Source organism: Pogona vitticeps, chromosome 5 (genome assembly GCF_051106095.1).
Source record: "Pogona vitticeps strain Pit_001003342236 chromosome 5, PviZW2.1, whole genome shotgun sequence".
In the NCBI taxonomy this organism is placed as follows: Eukaryota; Metazoa; Chordata; class Lepidosauria; order Squamata; family Agamidae; genus Pogona; species Pogona vitticeps.
The window spans coordinates 167,430,025-167,446,125 of record NC_135787.1 but is presented as its reverse complement, the minus strand read 5'-3'; the positions used below and the strand labels follow the sequence as shown (position 1 = coordinate 167,446,125).

Below are 16,101 nucleotides of genomic sequence, written 5' to 3'. Positions count from 1 at the left end.
CAATTCCTCCCACAAACCATTTTCGGGGAGTGAAAGACAGCCTTTGCCATCCTTTCTGTATAAGTCACTGGACAGATTATATCTCCATAAATTGACAAAAAGAAAAATAAAGGCCTTGAAGTTCTGTGTAGCAGACAGACAGTCAAAGCCCTGTAGTGCGCTTTTAGAACAGGACAGATTTTATTTAAATCATTATTTACATCACAATTTAAATATAAGAAATTGGACTTTTTGATTACTTACATTTTTTAAAAAGCATAATTTAAATCAATTTGATTTTTAATAAAATCAAATCAAATTACCCTGCTCCAGAGTGAAAGTTTTGTGACTTAACTGCTTTACTTCAGACTTTGCTAAGGAAGGCAGGTTTGCTTCAGAATTATGAGCACCTCTCATTTTAGTGTGGCATTCAGACTTTTCTCCTAAGTAGATTGATAACTGCAGTCTCCCCACCTGAAGCTAGATCAGTTGCTTTCATGTAAGTCAGCAGAACAGTTCAACAGGCTGCACTGGGTTACATACTAGCATCTGATTTAGTCTATCTCACTTCTCAGTGAATATATTTTCAAAGAAAAATGTCCATGATTGATAAAAATTGTTTTAGGAACATGTTTGGTACAGCTTGGAACACGCAGATGCTTTTCCTGAAGAAGAAGAAGAAGAAGAAGAAGAAGAAGAAGAAGAAGAAGAAGAAGAAGAAGAAGAAGAAGAAGAAGAAGAAGAAGAAGAAGAAGAAGAAGAAGAAGAAGATAAAGATAAAGAAGAAGATAAAGAAGAAGATAAAGAAGAAGATAAAGAAGAAGAAGAAGATAGGTTACACATCCATGCCCACTGAAAGGTCATTTAAAGTGCACCAAACTTCAGAAAAATGGGGAAAAACAGGAGAAACATGCTTTACATATCTCTTACAAATATGCATACATCCAGATAAGTGGATATACGTACATTCTTAAGTATACAATTCCAAGTTGCTGAAGTTGTTTTCAGCTAGCTACACAGCTGAAACAATCAATACTGCAGACTTCGCTCTTGATGGATAGGTGGAGGTTTCTACTGCTGGGACCCTCCTTCATACTGAAGGCCTTCCCTGTGCTCTGCCCCCATAAAGCTACCACTGCAACAGTAAGTACTCTGTAGTAAACAAACAAACAAACAAACAAAAACCACCCTAGGGGAAGGATGTGGGGAGGCCTTGGATCCACAAGATCCAGTTCACCTCACACTCTCAGCATACATCTAGAAAAGCAGAGCCAGTGTCAATACCAGAAGATGGATTCTTTTTTAAAGCTGAAGCAGGAAGCTACAAATGACAGAAATTCTTTCACTCACCCATTCTGCAAAACAAGGAATGGAGTATCTCATCATTTCCAGCAGCATTTCCTCCACCAGACAATCTACTATTATTCTCTTTGTACTGCTCTGCCAATGTACTAAAAATTATTACCATATTTTTCCATTTATAAGATGACCCCCTTTCTAACCTGAAATTTGAAAATTTGATCACTGCTTTCCCTACCACTTCCTAAACCCGGGGCTTAGCAAAAGGAAGGGGAAAGCAGGGATCAAAGGGTTACACGATCACTGAGCCCGCAACCTGCAGCGGAGGGAGCAGCAGCAGCAGGTGGAGACTGAGGCAAGGAAGCAGACACGCTTAGTCGCCTCTCGTGGCTGCCCATTGACTGCTGCCGGCGCCGTCTGATCGCCTCTTGCTCCTCCTCCCAGGGCTTACCTCCAGCTCACGTCACCACCTTGTCCCCTGCCCGAAGGAGACAATTGCTGGAGGAGGCAATTCGACGGTAGCAGTCAATGCACAGCAGCGAGAGGCGGCCAAGCTCAGCTACTTCTTTGCCTCAGTCTTTGCCTCCTCCTGCTGCCTTCCATGTATAAAACAACCCTCAATTTTTTCTCTGATTGTTTTAGGAAAAAGTGTCTTTTTATAAACGGAAAAATATGGTAACTACGACATATACCATATATATGGTAAATATATATATTTACCATATATATTTTTTCACATAAGAAATGGAAGAAAATAAATTTAATACTGATGCTGTAGTTGTTGCAAAAAAATTGTTCAAATCAGCTTGTACACATGTCTCTTTGCGAGGGTTTGGATAGTAGGGCCTCCTTTTCATCAAATAAACCATGAGTCATTTTGGAATCAAACAACTTGTCTCTGTTTATTAACTCAGGTAACTGGACATTAACTTCAAAAGGTTTCGGTGAAAACTTCTCTTGCGAAAACAATGGTTCTCGCAAGGGCGACCACATGTTCCCAGGGTCCCATCAACACCCTTTCAAGTTCTCGTGTTTTGCCTTCGGCTACCTCTGCAGTCAGTAATGGAAGGGTTTCTTCATCCCCTGACCATCCCCATAACGGGGATCCCTCTCTTGGCTGGGTGTCCCACAGTCCAGGTAATAGCCCATCTTCCGGAGCTCCTCCAAATGCCATGCTCGGTGTGCCTCCATCTCCCTCACAATCGCCTCCTTTTCCTCCCTAAGGCGACGCCGCCACTCGCGGGTCTCCGATTCCCCCCAATAAGATGGGCATTGGGGCAACCCCTTTCGTCTCCTGCTTTCAGCTGCTTGTTTAGGCACCCGGACTTGCTCCCATTTTCCCGTCCAGGGGTCTTGTAGCCAGATTGTTTCCCAACCCCCCCCCCCCCCAGTATATTGTTCAGGGTCGTACTTCTATCCCCTGTTCCCGCCTCTACCACAGACCGCCCCCTTTCCTCTCTTCCTGCCAATTCAGGTTCTGTCTGGGTAGAGATGGTTAACCCCTTCAGACCCATTTCCAGATATCGGGTGTCCACTCCTTGATGTCTCCTCCTCTCCCTCCTTTCGCTATTCTCCAAGTCCCGAGTGTCTAGACCCTGATGTACCATTCCAGGCGGGGCAGGTGGTGGAGTGGTCTGCATCCCCTTAGAAGCCTTGGGGAGATACGGCACTCCCAATAGGACCTCCTGTCATAGGTCTCTGGCTTCACACTCTTCCAGTGGAAGTAGTTACACCATTGCCAGAAGCCAGTTCTGAATTCTTAGATATTGTCTGAAGTAGTACGAAAACAGTATGTGGTAGGGTTTTTTCCCCCTTTTTAAACTTTATTACATTTATACCCTACTCTGATACTATTAGTTGGTATTCAAGGTGGCTTATAAGCGTAAAATATAAAAGCAGTAAATCAAATTCAAGTATAGAATCATTAAACTATTTAATATGCTATGACACTGTCTGAAGTACTAAAAATCAAAAAGATTATGGTAAGATACAAGGGAGGCTGAATTTGAGTGAGCATAGACCAACACTGGGCAACTGTCCCATATTCTGGCCTACAACTGTGATAACAACTGTGAATTTTTAGTTCCAAAAAATCTATGAGAACAGCTACCCATTCCTGCTATAGGCAATGAGATCTACAATAATGCCTCCAAGTTTCCATATGGAAAAGACAGCTCCATTTTCTTTCCCCACTTAGAGAAACAGAATAATATTTTCCTTCTCACTTCCTCCAAACAGTCATTGGAAATGACAATAATGCTAGGAAAAGTTAAAGAGAGCATGACAAGAAGAAAACCAAATGGGAGATGAAATCAAAAACAGAAGCTACAGTCTTGAGTTTGCTGTCTTGAGTAGGGCTTTTTATGACAGGATATATTGGAGGTCACTCATTCATACAAATGCCATAAATCGGGGACAATTTAATGATACCATCCCAAACAGAGGTCAACCCATTTTACTCAGACTGGTCAATCCCAAGTCCCATCTTTCCATATGAACCTATTGAACATTTGCTTTTTAAAACCTTCTCCCAAGTTCAGCCGCTAATGTCTCTCATAAACAGCTACTCTATCTTATTGGCATATTTAAGGCCCCTCTAGGACCCAGAAAATTTGAACGTAAAACTTTGTAAATTCTCTTTACCACTATGGCACAAGTCGCAGTTTCCCCCATTAACTCATGAACACAATTGTTCCAGAACAATTTTGTTTATTTTCCCAAAACATCTACGGGTTCCTGTGCAATGAGTGCCCTCTTATGGCAAAGAACAGCCACAGCCAAAAGACCTATATCCAATGTATTTTGCACATTGTAGTACACAATTATCTAAAATGTGGAGGCAGCTGTAAGAACGGTTTCATAAATGTGGCATACTCAGCAAAGAATATAGCCATATTTTTGTCTCTAGTCTTTAAAAGAGGTCTAAGAAAAGTTTTTTCGTACTTCCCAATATGTCGACCACTTAGAGGCCATGAGGTTTTGGAACTGAAAACACAGCCACTATGTGGGGCACATTTCATCCAGCAGTAGCTATTATCACCAGAAATCTGCAGTTATATAAAGAGTTTGAAATGCTTCAGGTTCTTCTTACAAATGACAGGTTTTCCAACTAAATGTCAGGATTTGCAAACAGGCATGTGTGTACAAGTACACACACACACACACACACACATATACCTACATCCACTTTGAAAAATCACAGATAGAGGGTACCTTATCCAAAAATAAAAATATTTACAACTCCATGCAATTTAACCATTAGCAGATGTCATGAACTAGAAATCAGCAACTGCTCACCTACTGGCCTTCGGCATGGTGTTCTAAGATTTTGAGGAACCAACTTAAGTAGACATTGCAACTAAGCATATGTTTACAATTGGTTATTTTTAAAAAATCAGAACTGTTGCAGGGTCCCCCAATCCAGTTCAAGTTTGCATGATGTAAAAAAGGGTTGTTAACTCACTCTCCACAAGCTGTTTTCCCCATTCAAATTTCCCTGACCTTAAAACTACAATTTGCAGCAGGCAGCAGATTTGCACATATTTTCTTCACAAAAATCACATATTCCAATTCACTTGGTTCTGAATTCTGATGGAAGCACATGTGGCAAACAAAAGACAATGAAAGATGAGACTCTATAATTCAAACATTGAGCAAAATTATGTTTGTGCAGCCAAATCATAAAGTTACAATTGCATAAATGTACCAGGTGATACACCTGACAGCACAGAATCATGCAATTCAATTGCCCAATTAGTCAGGCAATTCCCATTTTTACCATTGTGCAACAATGCAGTTCTGTACACCAGCAGAAGTGCCTTGTGGATACCACTTCTACCTTGGCGCTGTCAAAGCTAAAGTGAGCATAAGATCAAGTAAGGTTGGTGCAACTAATCATAAGGATTTTGCTTTATTTATTTATTTTTGCTCCAGCACTTTATATAGCATTCAGAACAGCATTCACTGAGATATCTGTCTTGTTTCATTATAAATGCATCAAGGTTTACTCTTCATATAGGAAATTAATCAGAGTAATCATAAGTTGCAAAGACTTTTTTATTGATTTTTCTGGTCTTGTGCCAGATCTTATATACAATGCTAGGTTTCTCTATCTTTAATGGATTTAGAAACCAATGTGTGCCAAGTTATTAGTATATAATACTGAACAAATATAAAACCTGTAAACGATTAGAGTCAGAATTCTACTGGCATTTGTGAAGGGATGGCATAACTGACAAGGAGTGTATTGAATATGCACAATTGGGCATTTGACCAGACATGTAACTGACAAAGGCCCAGCTTCTTGTTAATCAGCTTCTGTTGGCCACAGAACGTTATGCAAGCCTTCCAGGAACATCAGTAGGATTCCAGCCATAGACATAAATTGCTTATGTTGTTCTTATCTGTAATGATGCCTCTAAGCATTGCAAGGCAAATATTAATTCCAAACATCCTATCTCTCTTTTGTGCCTAACACAAGAGTCACAACTAAGACATACTTTCACATTTAAAAAAGAAGTAAAAGAAGGCCTGCTGTTTACTTTGTATCAAAAACACATGCAGTTTCTCCACTAGAGGGTGTTAACAACAAAAGGTAAAGAAGACATATTACCTAGTAGAGTGCACTGCTTTTAGGAATGAGCCTTGCATACAAAGGATGCTGCATGAGGTATAGGTTAAATAAAAGAAACCACAAAGAGAGTACACCTGTCCACATTCTGTTCTTGCCATCCTCATGCAATTTTACAAGAGACACAATCTTTAAAAATTTTACAACAAGAAGATGAAGAACTGGGGCTACTCAGAAACAACATGGTGTATATGAAGTCCTCCACATATCATCTCATTTTTAAATCATAAACTAATTAAATCACTGAAAAAGACCAAGGGAGTATTAATTTCATTGATGCCATGTGTGATTTAGCTTCACTTTTTAGGAACATGTTTTTACAATCAACTTACATAAACTATGTTTTAATACATGTTAATTAATGGGGAATATGTGCTGACCCTTGCTTTATTTACCTAATATCAAACAGAGACATTGCCATTTATATCTTATGAGTGTATGAATGTTTGAATGAATGGGGAAGGGATATCTAAAATGAAACAGAAAATGTAGGGGCAGAGTTGGGGCAGTAAGTTAACAGGAACAGATTTCAGGAAAAAAACTACACTGGACAAGGGAAACTGTGTTGCAAATTTTCTGCAATACAGTATTGGATTTTTTGAAATATACACATTTATACTAAAAGAAACAGAAATAAAAACAGAACATACAAAACAAAAAAAACCACAAAACCACATATTTCATCTCTGAATAGTAGGATTGAGAATATCTTAAAGTTACTACTATCCAGACATAAATATTAAGCACCTGGACAGGTTGTACATTTAGGCCTGAATCCAATCATTAGTCCCAGCTACAGTAAATCCATTGAATCAATGGAATTTTCAACATTGTTAGCCTTCCACGTGCTTATGGATTCAGTGGCTCCACTCTATTTGGCATGAATAACTGGAGTTATAGTTATAGTTGTGTTTCCTCCCAGAGACTTCTGAGTACCGTGGGCGGCATATAAATTAAATAAATAAATAAATAAAATAAAGTAAGAAAACAGTAAATCTCTTTTTCACAAATGTTATGCTTAATTGGGAATGACAACATGCAGTGATATAATAACTCACAGGGACTACACAAAGAAAAATATAAAACTATTTAACTGTTCTTTTGAAGGCTAGCAATATTAACCCTTCTGAATAAGTAATAAAGAAGGTTGTTAAATACATTGAAAGAAAATTGCAGCAACCATGCAAACTCTGATTACAATGTCTACTGGCAGTTTGTTCAAAATAAGCTTGCATTGGAACAGATATGCACAGATATGTAAAACTCCAGCACCAGCATCATACTTTCACTTCTACAGCTGGGAGAAATCTGGTATAACGGATATGAATTCTGTTAAATGACCTATGATTTGTCTATAATACAAGGTAGAAAATTTTTCGAAATGCAAGTACCTTAACTCAAGTTTCTGTTCACTACAGAGCTAATTTAACATAGAGCCCTAACTGTAGCATGACAGAAGAGTCAGAGATAAATTACATATGGTTATCTCTATCCCATCAGATGTCTCCTGTGGCTACAGAGAACTTACTATCATGTTAGCAGTTCCCAATGAGATTAGTTAAAAGCTTTGAAACCTTATTAATGCAAGCTAAGCCTGAAATAAATCCACCTAAGAGCCAAGAGAGACTAAAACCCCTCAAGGCACATCAAAAATCAGACCCAGAAAAGACATGAAAAACACTGCTGTAGAAAAAGAATCAAATGGGAAATTTTGATGTTGAAGTGACATTACTTCTGAAAAATGTTGACTTCTGAAGCACGTATATGTATTAGACAATCCATTACCATCATAGGCTCCCATGCTATCTCTAGCATCTCCTAGTGTAGTGAATTGCACATTTATATTGTTTATAGCAGGGATGTGGTGGCGCTGCAGGTTAAACCACTGAAGCCTCTGTGCTGCAAGGTCAGAAGACCGGCAGTTGTAAGATCAAATCCACGCGATGGAGTGAGCCCCTGTCGCTTGTCCCAGCTCCCGCCAACCTAGCGATTCGAAAGAATGCAAAATCAAAAAGGCGAGTAGATAAATAGGTACAACCTCAGTGGAAAGGTAAACAGTGTTCTGTGTCAATCACCACGGAGAACTGTCTGCAGACAAACGCTAGCTCTATGGGTTGGAAATGGAGATGAGCACCGCCACCTAGAATAGGACATGACTGGATAAAATTGTCAAGGGGAACCTTTACTTTACCTTTATCTATTGTTTATAGCAGAGATGGGCAGAAGGTAAAGCTGAAATCTACTGGTAGTCCTCTGGTTACATCTGATACATTAGCAACCAATTCTGATTTCTTGAATACCAATAACTAAAAGATTACTCCCCCACGCTAAATTACACAGTTCAAAGGGAAAGACTTTGAGTAACCAGAAGTAGATTCTTGTGTGAAATGACTGCAAACTCCATTCAGTCCTGGTACTCAAAATAATTAATATTATATAATTCCAAGCATACACTTTTTAAACCCGGCTCTTGTTGGACACTTAGGAGTATGCGGAAAAAACTGAATAATGGGATAAAAAGGCACACTTGTCAACAGTGTAAGAGACAATACAAGTAAAAAGTTGTGAAGTTAACTGAACATTATCACGAATGGCAGAGCAAGTTTTCTTCATTATTTAACCTTGAGAAAAGCTGTTTCCTCCTTTTGTTATTTTAGCAAATGGTAGGGAGTCCCTCCTGAAATATGTTGCCAGCATGCCACTACAATGTGCATGCTCTGCAGCATAACCCTCACAGGCTCAGTTTTCACTTTCCTCTCCAAAGAAAACTTATGATGGATATCTACATGCAGAACATACACAAAAGGATGAACCAGATTCAGATGAAGGAGGCATGGAAACCAGTGGAAGAGACATCATTTAAGAAACATAATTTAAGATATGCAAAATACATTTATTACTGGAAGAAAACAGCAGTGGCTTGAAATAACTGCCAATAAAAGTTTAAAACACACAAAAATTACATCTGGACAATAAGATGACATAAATTACTTCAGAAGAATTATGGAGCCTTAATGAATATGCAAAATTATTAAAAATGTTCTATACTTCAGGTCAGTCATCAGTTAAAAAGGAAACTGCAACCAAGAAAACAGAAGACTGATACTTGGAAGGGCAAGCTATGTAGGAACTAGAAAAGATACTTAAGTATTGTTCGAGCTTGAGGCAGAGATCATCCATACTACAACATTCCCAGGCAAAGGTTCACAATGAAGAAAGATGATAGAAAACAAGTCAATTAACTCGAACTTGTTGGAAGAGAACTATACAAAAATACCATGGGTTTTAATTTGCAAAGCCTCCCCAGGGTTCTTAATAACAGAATATTTTGGAAGTCATCTGCTGAAATCCTATTGTTCTGCTACACAAAAGGGAAACTGTCTCAAGTTAAGAAATTTCTATAGACATCATTTGTTGCACAATGAGTCACGTTAGTATGCAACAAATGATGTCTATGAAAATTTCTTCACTTGAGGCAATTTGCTCCAAAAGTTATGATTTGGCATAACAGAACAACAGGATTTCAGCTATTAATTCACAAGATCTCCATAAGTCAGAAGCAACTTGAGGGCACATTATAACAAATGGGCAATTTCTCAAATAAAAGGAGTCTACCACAACCTATGATAGCTATGCATAGTTGACTTAGCAAGGTCTCAAAAATAAGGGGAAATGATATACTATCACATGGCTCCCTTCTCCCCCTTGGGGTTCTCTTTGCTCCCACAAGATTATTCCCTGGCCAGCTGCCTACTGCATTCTTTGGAGATTTTTTCAGCCTCATTATATTTTATCATATTCAGAGGATGCCCCATTTCACAGCTAAGCAGGAAGGCATTTCCCTTGCTATTGGAACAGGACCATTATTCACTTCTGCACTTATGCCATGCCACCATTGTCCTCTAATCATGTTGGTAGATACCCCACAACAACCTAACAACTTCCTCCTAAACAGCCATTTTCATTGTATCTGGCAGCCAGCAGGGATTCAGAAACCCGTCTCAAGGGCAACTGATCCTTGTTTCCCCTTCATCAAATGGAGCTCCTGTCAGCTCCTTCCTATAATATGACAACAAATCCTTATGAGATTTTATTAATATAATAGTAATATCTTATATAACAGCACCATGAAAGGCTCACAAAAATCATTCTTACCTGACTGTCTCTTGCTTGGTAACCATGATAACTGGAAGTCAGAGGTTCATTCTGAAAGAAAGCATATTATCGGTTTCGATTAAAGGCAGGTAAAAAGAGAATTGCTGTCTGACATAACAGAGACATAAAAGTGTAACAGTATAGAAAAGGAACAGACAAATGTCCTTTACCTTTTCCCTATACCTCCATATATAACATGAGAATCACCAAACAGATAATAGAATTTGAACTTCACATTGTGAGCTCATATTTAATTCAATTCACACTCTATGGCCTTAATTTTTTTTAATAATTTCTTGTTGCCTCTGAAATGATGGCCCTTACACAGTTGGGTGTGTGTGGGAGTGATCTGGTGAAAACAATTGTTGAGCCCATTCTCATGCCTCAAATTCCTGTCTAACCCAGATTAGTCCTGGTGGCTGGCCTTGTGGGATGACAAAACACAGGCAAGTGCCATAGCCTCTCCCAGGGAACTGGACAGCCCCAGCCAGGGGGAGGAGAAATGTTGGGAGAAATGCAGCATATAAATAAAACTAATAAATACTAGAGAGACCAACCTGGCTATCAACTTTCTAGGACATATTAGGCATAAGGGAGCCTAAGTAGGATGACATTCCCCAGGGGAAGAGCAAGATAATGGAATGTGTTCAGAAGGAGGGAGGCTCAATAGGGTATAAAAGGAAGAGCATTCATAGCGGGAGAGGACGAGAAGTGGGAGAAATTAGAGAGAGTTGGAAAGATGCCCCAGAACAGGCAGAGAAAGATGAGGGGAATGACGACAGGTCAGAAGCACCAGAGTGGCTCCAGGAGAAGCACATTGTCCACTTGTCTCAGAACATCTTGGTTCAGCATTGCTGCAATCACCCTTAGGCAACCACCCCTACAGAATCTTCAGCCCCTATCCAGCTGAGAGATGGAGGTAAAAACACCAGTTTCAGGATCCATGTCAATTAGCAGCAGAGGTCCAGTCTGCCCAAAAGCAGACTCTTGGGCAACACAGTTGGGGCCGCTGCCAACATTAACAACAATGTAGCAAGGGACAGTGAGGTTAACAACTCCCCAAGACATAGATCAAACCGGGTGGACTGTTGGATGTCATGTATCAAATAAATTGTCTGACTCTTTAAGTCTATGTTGCAGTTCCTGACACCATTGAAATAAAATCTGTTATATTAGTATATTGCCATTGGCCCTTATGACCTACTGGACCATTTGAGAACCTTTTGCCCATGGAAGACTTGGGGGGGGCATGCAGAGAGTATCAACATTTTCGAAGCGTAAACTTCTATACAAAAGATTCTATTTGTATACATTTTTTAAAAATTGCCAAAAGATTGTTTCTTTTCAACTATCAAATTCCAAAATTTTCTGTTTCCCACAGAATCAGCTGGAAAAAATGTCAATTGACATGCTTCACTAGTCCACTTTCAGAAAGCTTAACTCAGCTAACCAACTGTTACACTATACTTAACTTGAAGCCTTCCTCTGCAATCCTATCAATATTAATTTATCATTTTCATAGATAAATTCTGCTAAAAATAAATTTGACTTCTGCAAAAAAAGGGAAAATATGGTCTTTAATGATTAGCCTTTGGGAGTTTTTTATTTGCTTGTTTTTTTTAGAAATACATTTTTCCCATTTGGATAGACTTTGCAGCCAACTTCTGTCTGGCATCAGATCTAGAGAAAAAAAATCCCACCATAATTGTCTTCTAAAACAATAAATGGACACAGTTTATTCTGGACAAAAAAATAACAAGTCTTATAATTTATTGCATGGAGCAGAAACAGTAATATATTCTATAGAAGGGCTGGCTATCAGCTCTATTCTATCTGGATTGACATCCAGTATAAGTAATGTCTAGGTGTTGTAGCTGTTTCTGACACAATACTAACTTGCTAATTTAAGACAGCTGAAGAGTTCTAGATTAAGTTTGAATGAGAAATGACTACAAAAAACCCCAAAAAAGCACACATACACCAGGAAAAAAAGAGATCATTCAAAAGTCATCAGTTATTGTAAAATATGATAGCCACGTAAAAGTCAAAAGATATAGGGTGGATTGTTTTTTCATTCAAGAAATGTGATCCACACTGTTTCCAATCTTCCTGCTACTCATTCTGTAACTCTTAATTGAATCTCACTCTCTACAGGAAAGGGGGAAATTACTGGCAACACTGGCATTTCCCCAGGAAGTCTCTGGTGCAGCCAGTTTTACAGGTCAGCAACTTGATGGTGTCTCTTCTCAAATAATTACTCTCTGCAGGATATGCTAGTGTGGGTAACTGAAGGAAGCTTAGTAAAAATCTGTTACAAAGAGTTAAACAGCAGAACAATCCCTTTATACCAAGTCCAGAGAAAATCCCTGTTAATCAGCAGGGGATCCCAAAAAGAAAAAGGAACCAGAACTGCAATACAGAGAAAAAAAATCACTTCATTGTATACATATAAGGAAAGTATCACAGAGGGAAAGAAGCAACATTAACCATTTGCACATATAATTCTTCTTGCTTTTAAGAGGCAAAACAATGTCCAGTACCCTCATCCCAATAAACAGCAATAAAGACCACAAAATCTGATGAAATAATGCTATAGTAAACTTCAATTCCCTCCTTGCTTTTTTCCCTGCCAGTTCAGAATTGCAATTATATAAGCAAATAAATCACCTAAGATAGTCCTTACTAATAATAGCCGCCTAGAGTGGTTGAAATGACTAGATAGGCGGGGTATAAATACAATAAATAAAATAATAATAAATAATAAATAAATAATAATATGATATCAATCTATCATGCAATAATAACAACAGCTATGTTGTTGTTTTTAATGCCAATAGATATCTCTATGTATTTGAATTCTGGCATACAAAAGTGGAAAAGCAGAGTGGAGAAATAAGGTCAGTGATTTCATGTTTGCCATATTCATTTTGCACTGTCTGTACTAAAGCACTCACATGACTTGATAAGAGTATTTTAATATAAGAACATAATAAATGTAACTCCATAAAAATGGCTTGCATTTTGTTCCTAACTTTTCTACATTCCCACTTCATCTATCAACCCAACCAAGAAGTTCTGGAACATCCTTCTGATTAATGGATTACACATCAAATTTATATTACAGTAGAGATTAGCTTCATTGCATTGCTTTCAATGAAATAAGCATCTATGTGTGGATAAACTGGAGTTGCAATATGACTGTACAAGAGCACATACAAGTGAATGTGTATGCAACTGGAAAAAAGCAGTGCAATAGAGTATATTCAGTTCACCACACAGACCAATGAGGCCCTCAATTTTTCTATGTAAGTATCTCTAATTTTGGTACCTAGCAGATTCATACAAAAGACAGCTCCTTTGCAAAGAGGGGAATAAAGAGATCTGTGAATTGTGGCATGCTGGTTTTTAACTTGTATTCTTAGGCGTCTCGGGAACTCTAAGTGGTTTTCAGCGACAAGAAGTACAATCATGAGTAAATCTCAAAGGCGGCTTCTCTGAATCCCTGTAAACATTAATGTATCCAAATTCCTCAACCAACTTAAAGGGGGGCACTTGAATCTGAAGAAGTGAAATTTTGACTCACACATAGGATGTATGTACAAGCAAGAACCCTGATAATCTGGATTCTCACTGCACTAGAATAGGAACTTCTCTTCAGCTTCCTCATACACTGCCTGGAGAAAGTGGCAAAAGAGGGGAACATGGCTAAGCGTTCTCCTTCAAGCATTTTCAGGTAGCAGGATCCATTAATACATTAATAGGCTGCATTATAACTGATCTTTCTCCAATATCTAGTTGGAGAGGAGATCAAGTGCTTTCTTGGGTTCACTATCAAATTTTTGGGTAGCAATACTAAAACAAGAGACCTAGCCAACATTTTATTTGAATTGGCTATACATCTGAAAATGGGCACCAGAATCCTTTATAATGTTCTACAAGGTGGAAAGGGATCCATTAGTGCAGGGAATTTGAAAATTACTATCATTACCCCAGTAAAATAATTTTGTATGAATCCATTTATCAGTGTTAAGAACTGTTAAGCACATACCACTAAGCAGGGTTTCTTCACACACACCCCAGTACTACTACCACAATTCACCAGGAATTCTAGCATCTGTAGCCAAAAAACAAACAAAACACAAGTCCTCAGAGGAGTTTCAGCATACACATTTGCAAGGGGTGTTTGTAAAGATTGTCTTTCTGCTCATTAGGTAGTGTACAAAAAACTTTCAAAAAAAAATCAGTCTTACAGCTACCATGGAACTTAGCAAGTCGCACCTATTCTCTCCCTCTCCAGTGGCTGTAGAGAAGAATATGCTGGGTGGGCTCAGGTATATGTGCTGAAATTCCTCCAAAGACCTGGATTTTCTGGCTACAGCTGCCATAATTCTGGCTGGGGAAATTCCTGGTGACTTGTGGTAATTGGTTGGGTAATACATACCCAACAGATACACACACCCTTTGGGTACATACATTTATTATTAACAATATATATCCACATTTCGTAACAGATACTGTATATATTTCAGGTTATATTTTTAGCACAGTGACTTCTCATCTGCTAAACATTCCACATGGTGGTGAAAATGGCATTGACATTCGATCAACTGTCTACACTTGGGATTTTAAGTCCAATAGACAAACTCCTATAAAAACATGATGGAAAGTTACCGTAAATGTTCTAGGAAATCAGCATGTATTATATTTTAGTTCAGCTAACACTTATTTTTAAACTGATCACTGCTTAAATCTCCAAACGGTACACAGATACAGGGAGGAAGAACCATTGTCATTGTATAGAGCAGGGGTCTCCAAACTATGACCCAGGTGGCCACATCCAGCCCACCTTGTCATCTTGCCTGTTCCCTTCAGCCCATGCACATGCATGCGAGTGGGGTGGGGTGGCAGGTAGGCAGGGGTGTGCGTGCATGCGTGCGTGTGGGCATGCATGCATGGGGTGGACATGGTGTGTGTGTGTGTGTGTGTGTGTGTGTGTGTGTGTGTGTGTGTGTGTGTGTGTGTGTGTGTGTGTGTGTGTGTGTGTGTGTGTGTGGCAGGCATCTGTGCAGGGTTTGGGGGAGTGCATGTGTGACTGAGCAAACACGAACGTGCACATTCCTGTTCTTTCAGCCTTCAAAAATGTAGAAAATATCTAGTGTGGCCCTCACGGTCAAAAGTTTGGAGACCCCTGGTATAGAGAGCTGACCTGGAAAAAACACCCAACTCAGAATACTGTAGTAAATGGAAGGCAGTTTTGTCAGTCTTTTATTTCCCACAGTGGACCATTTGGAAGACTTCTTGTTAATCTTTCATTAGCAGCTAAGTAAATAAATTTAAAAAATCAGTCCTGGAAAAGTTTCAGGAATAGGTTGCACATTTCCACAGGAAACAACCTATTTTTCTATTCTCCTTTCCTACACAGACAGAAGCTTGGCCAGCTATCTTCCCTAAACCTCCAATACAAAAAATACAACTGCATGTACAACCACCTTCATTACAGATGTAAAATAAGATGGTGAAAACACAGCAGTTATCAGACCACTGAAGGAATGATATTCTCTAAAGTTCTGGGGAGGTGAAGAGATTTAAGGAAGAAAAGATTTTGGACATTTAAAATTTTGAAGAGTTTCAATTTCACGAGGTAGAGGCAGACTGGGAAAAATAGTTTTTCATGTATAAATCTTGATGAGGCATTAGCATCTCATTAAGCTTTCACATGAGCGCAACAATTTAACCGTTACCAGTGTGGTGTAGTCCAGTTGTTCCCACCTGGGGTAACCCAGGTGTTCTTAGACTACAATTCCCAGAAGTCTTCACCACCAACTGTGCTAGCCAGAGAACAGTCCAGGAACACCTACCACTGGTATAGTGAATAAAGTGACGGCCGAGGACTCAGGAGGCCTTGGTTCGAATCCCCATTAAGCCATGAAAACTCACTGAGCAAGTGGAACTAGCAAAACTGCTCCTTAAATATCCAATACCTCAAAAGCACTATTAGGGTAGCTGTAAGTCAGCTCTGACTTGACAGCACATAACAA

At 39.0% G+C, this 16,101-nt stretch overlaps 1 protein-coding gene across 7 annotated transcripts in view; it reads right to left on the bottom strand.

Annotated features, from left to right (window-relative positions):
• The window catches only part of RBFOX2 (RNA binding fox-1 homolog 2), a 208,639-nt gene that overhangs the window by 147,414 nt on the left and 45,124 nt on the right, over nucleotides 1-16,101 (bottom strand). For all 7 annotated transcript variants that reach the window (XM_078376189.1, XM_020787706.3, XM_020787703.3 and 4 more), the window contains exon 2: nucleotides 10,064-10,114. In XM_078376189.1, coding sequence (XP_078232315.1) covers nucleotides 10,064-10,114 — 51 coding nt within the window. The remainder of the gene's footprint in view (nucleotides 1-10,063; nucleotides 10,115-16,101) is intronic.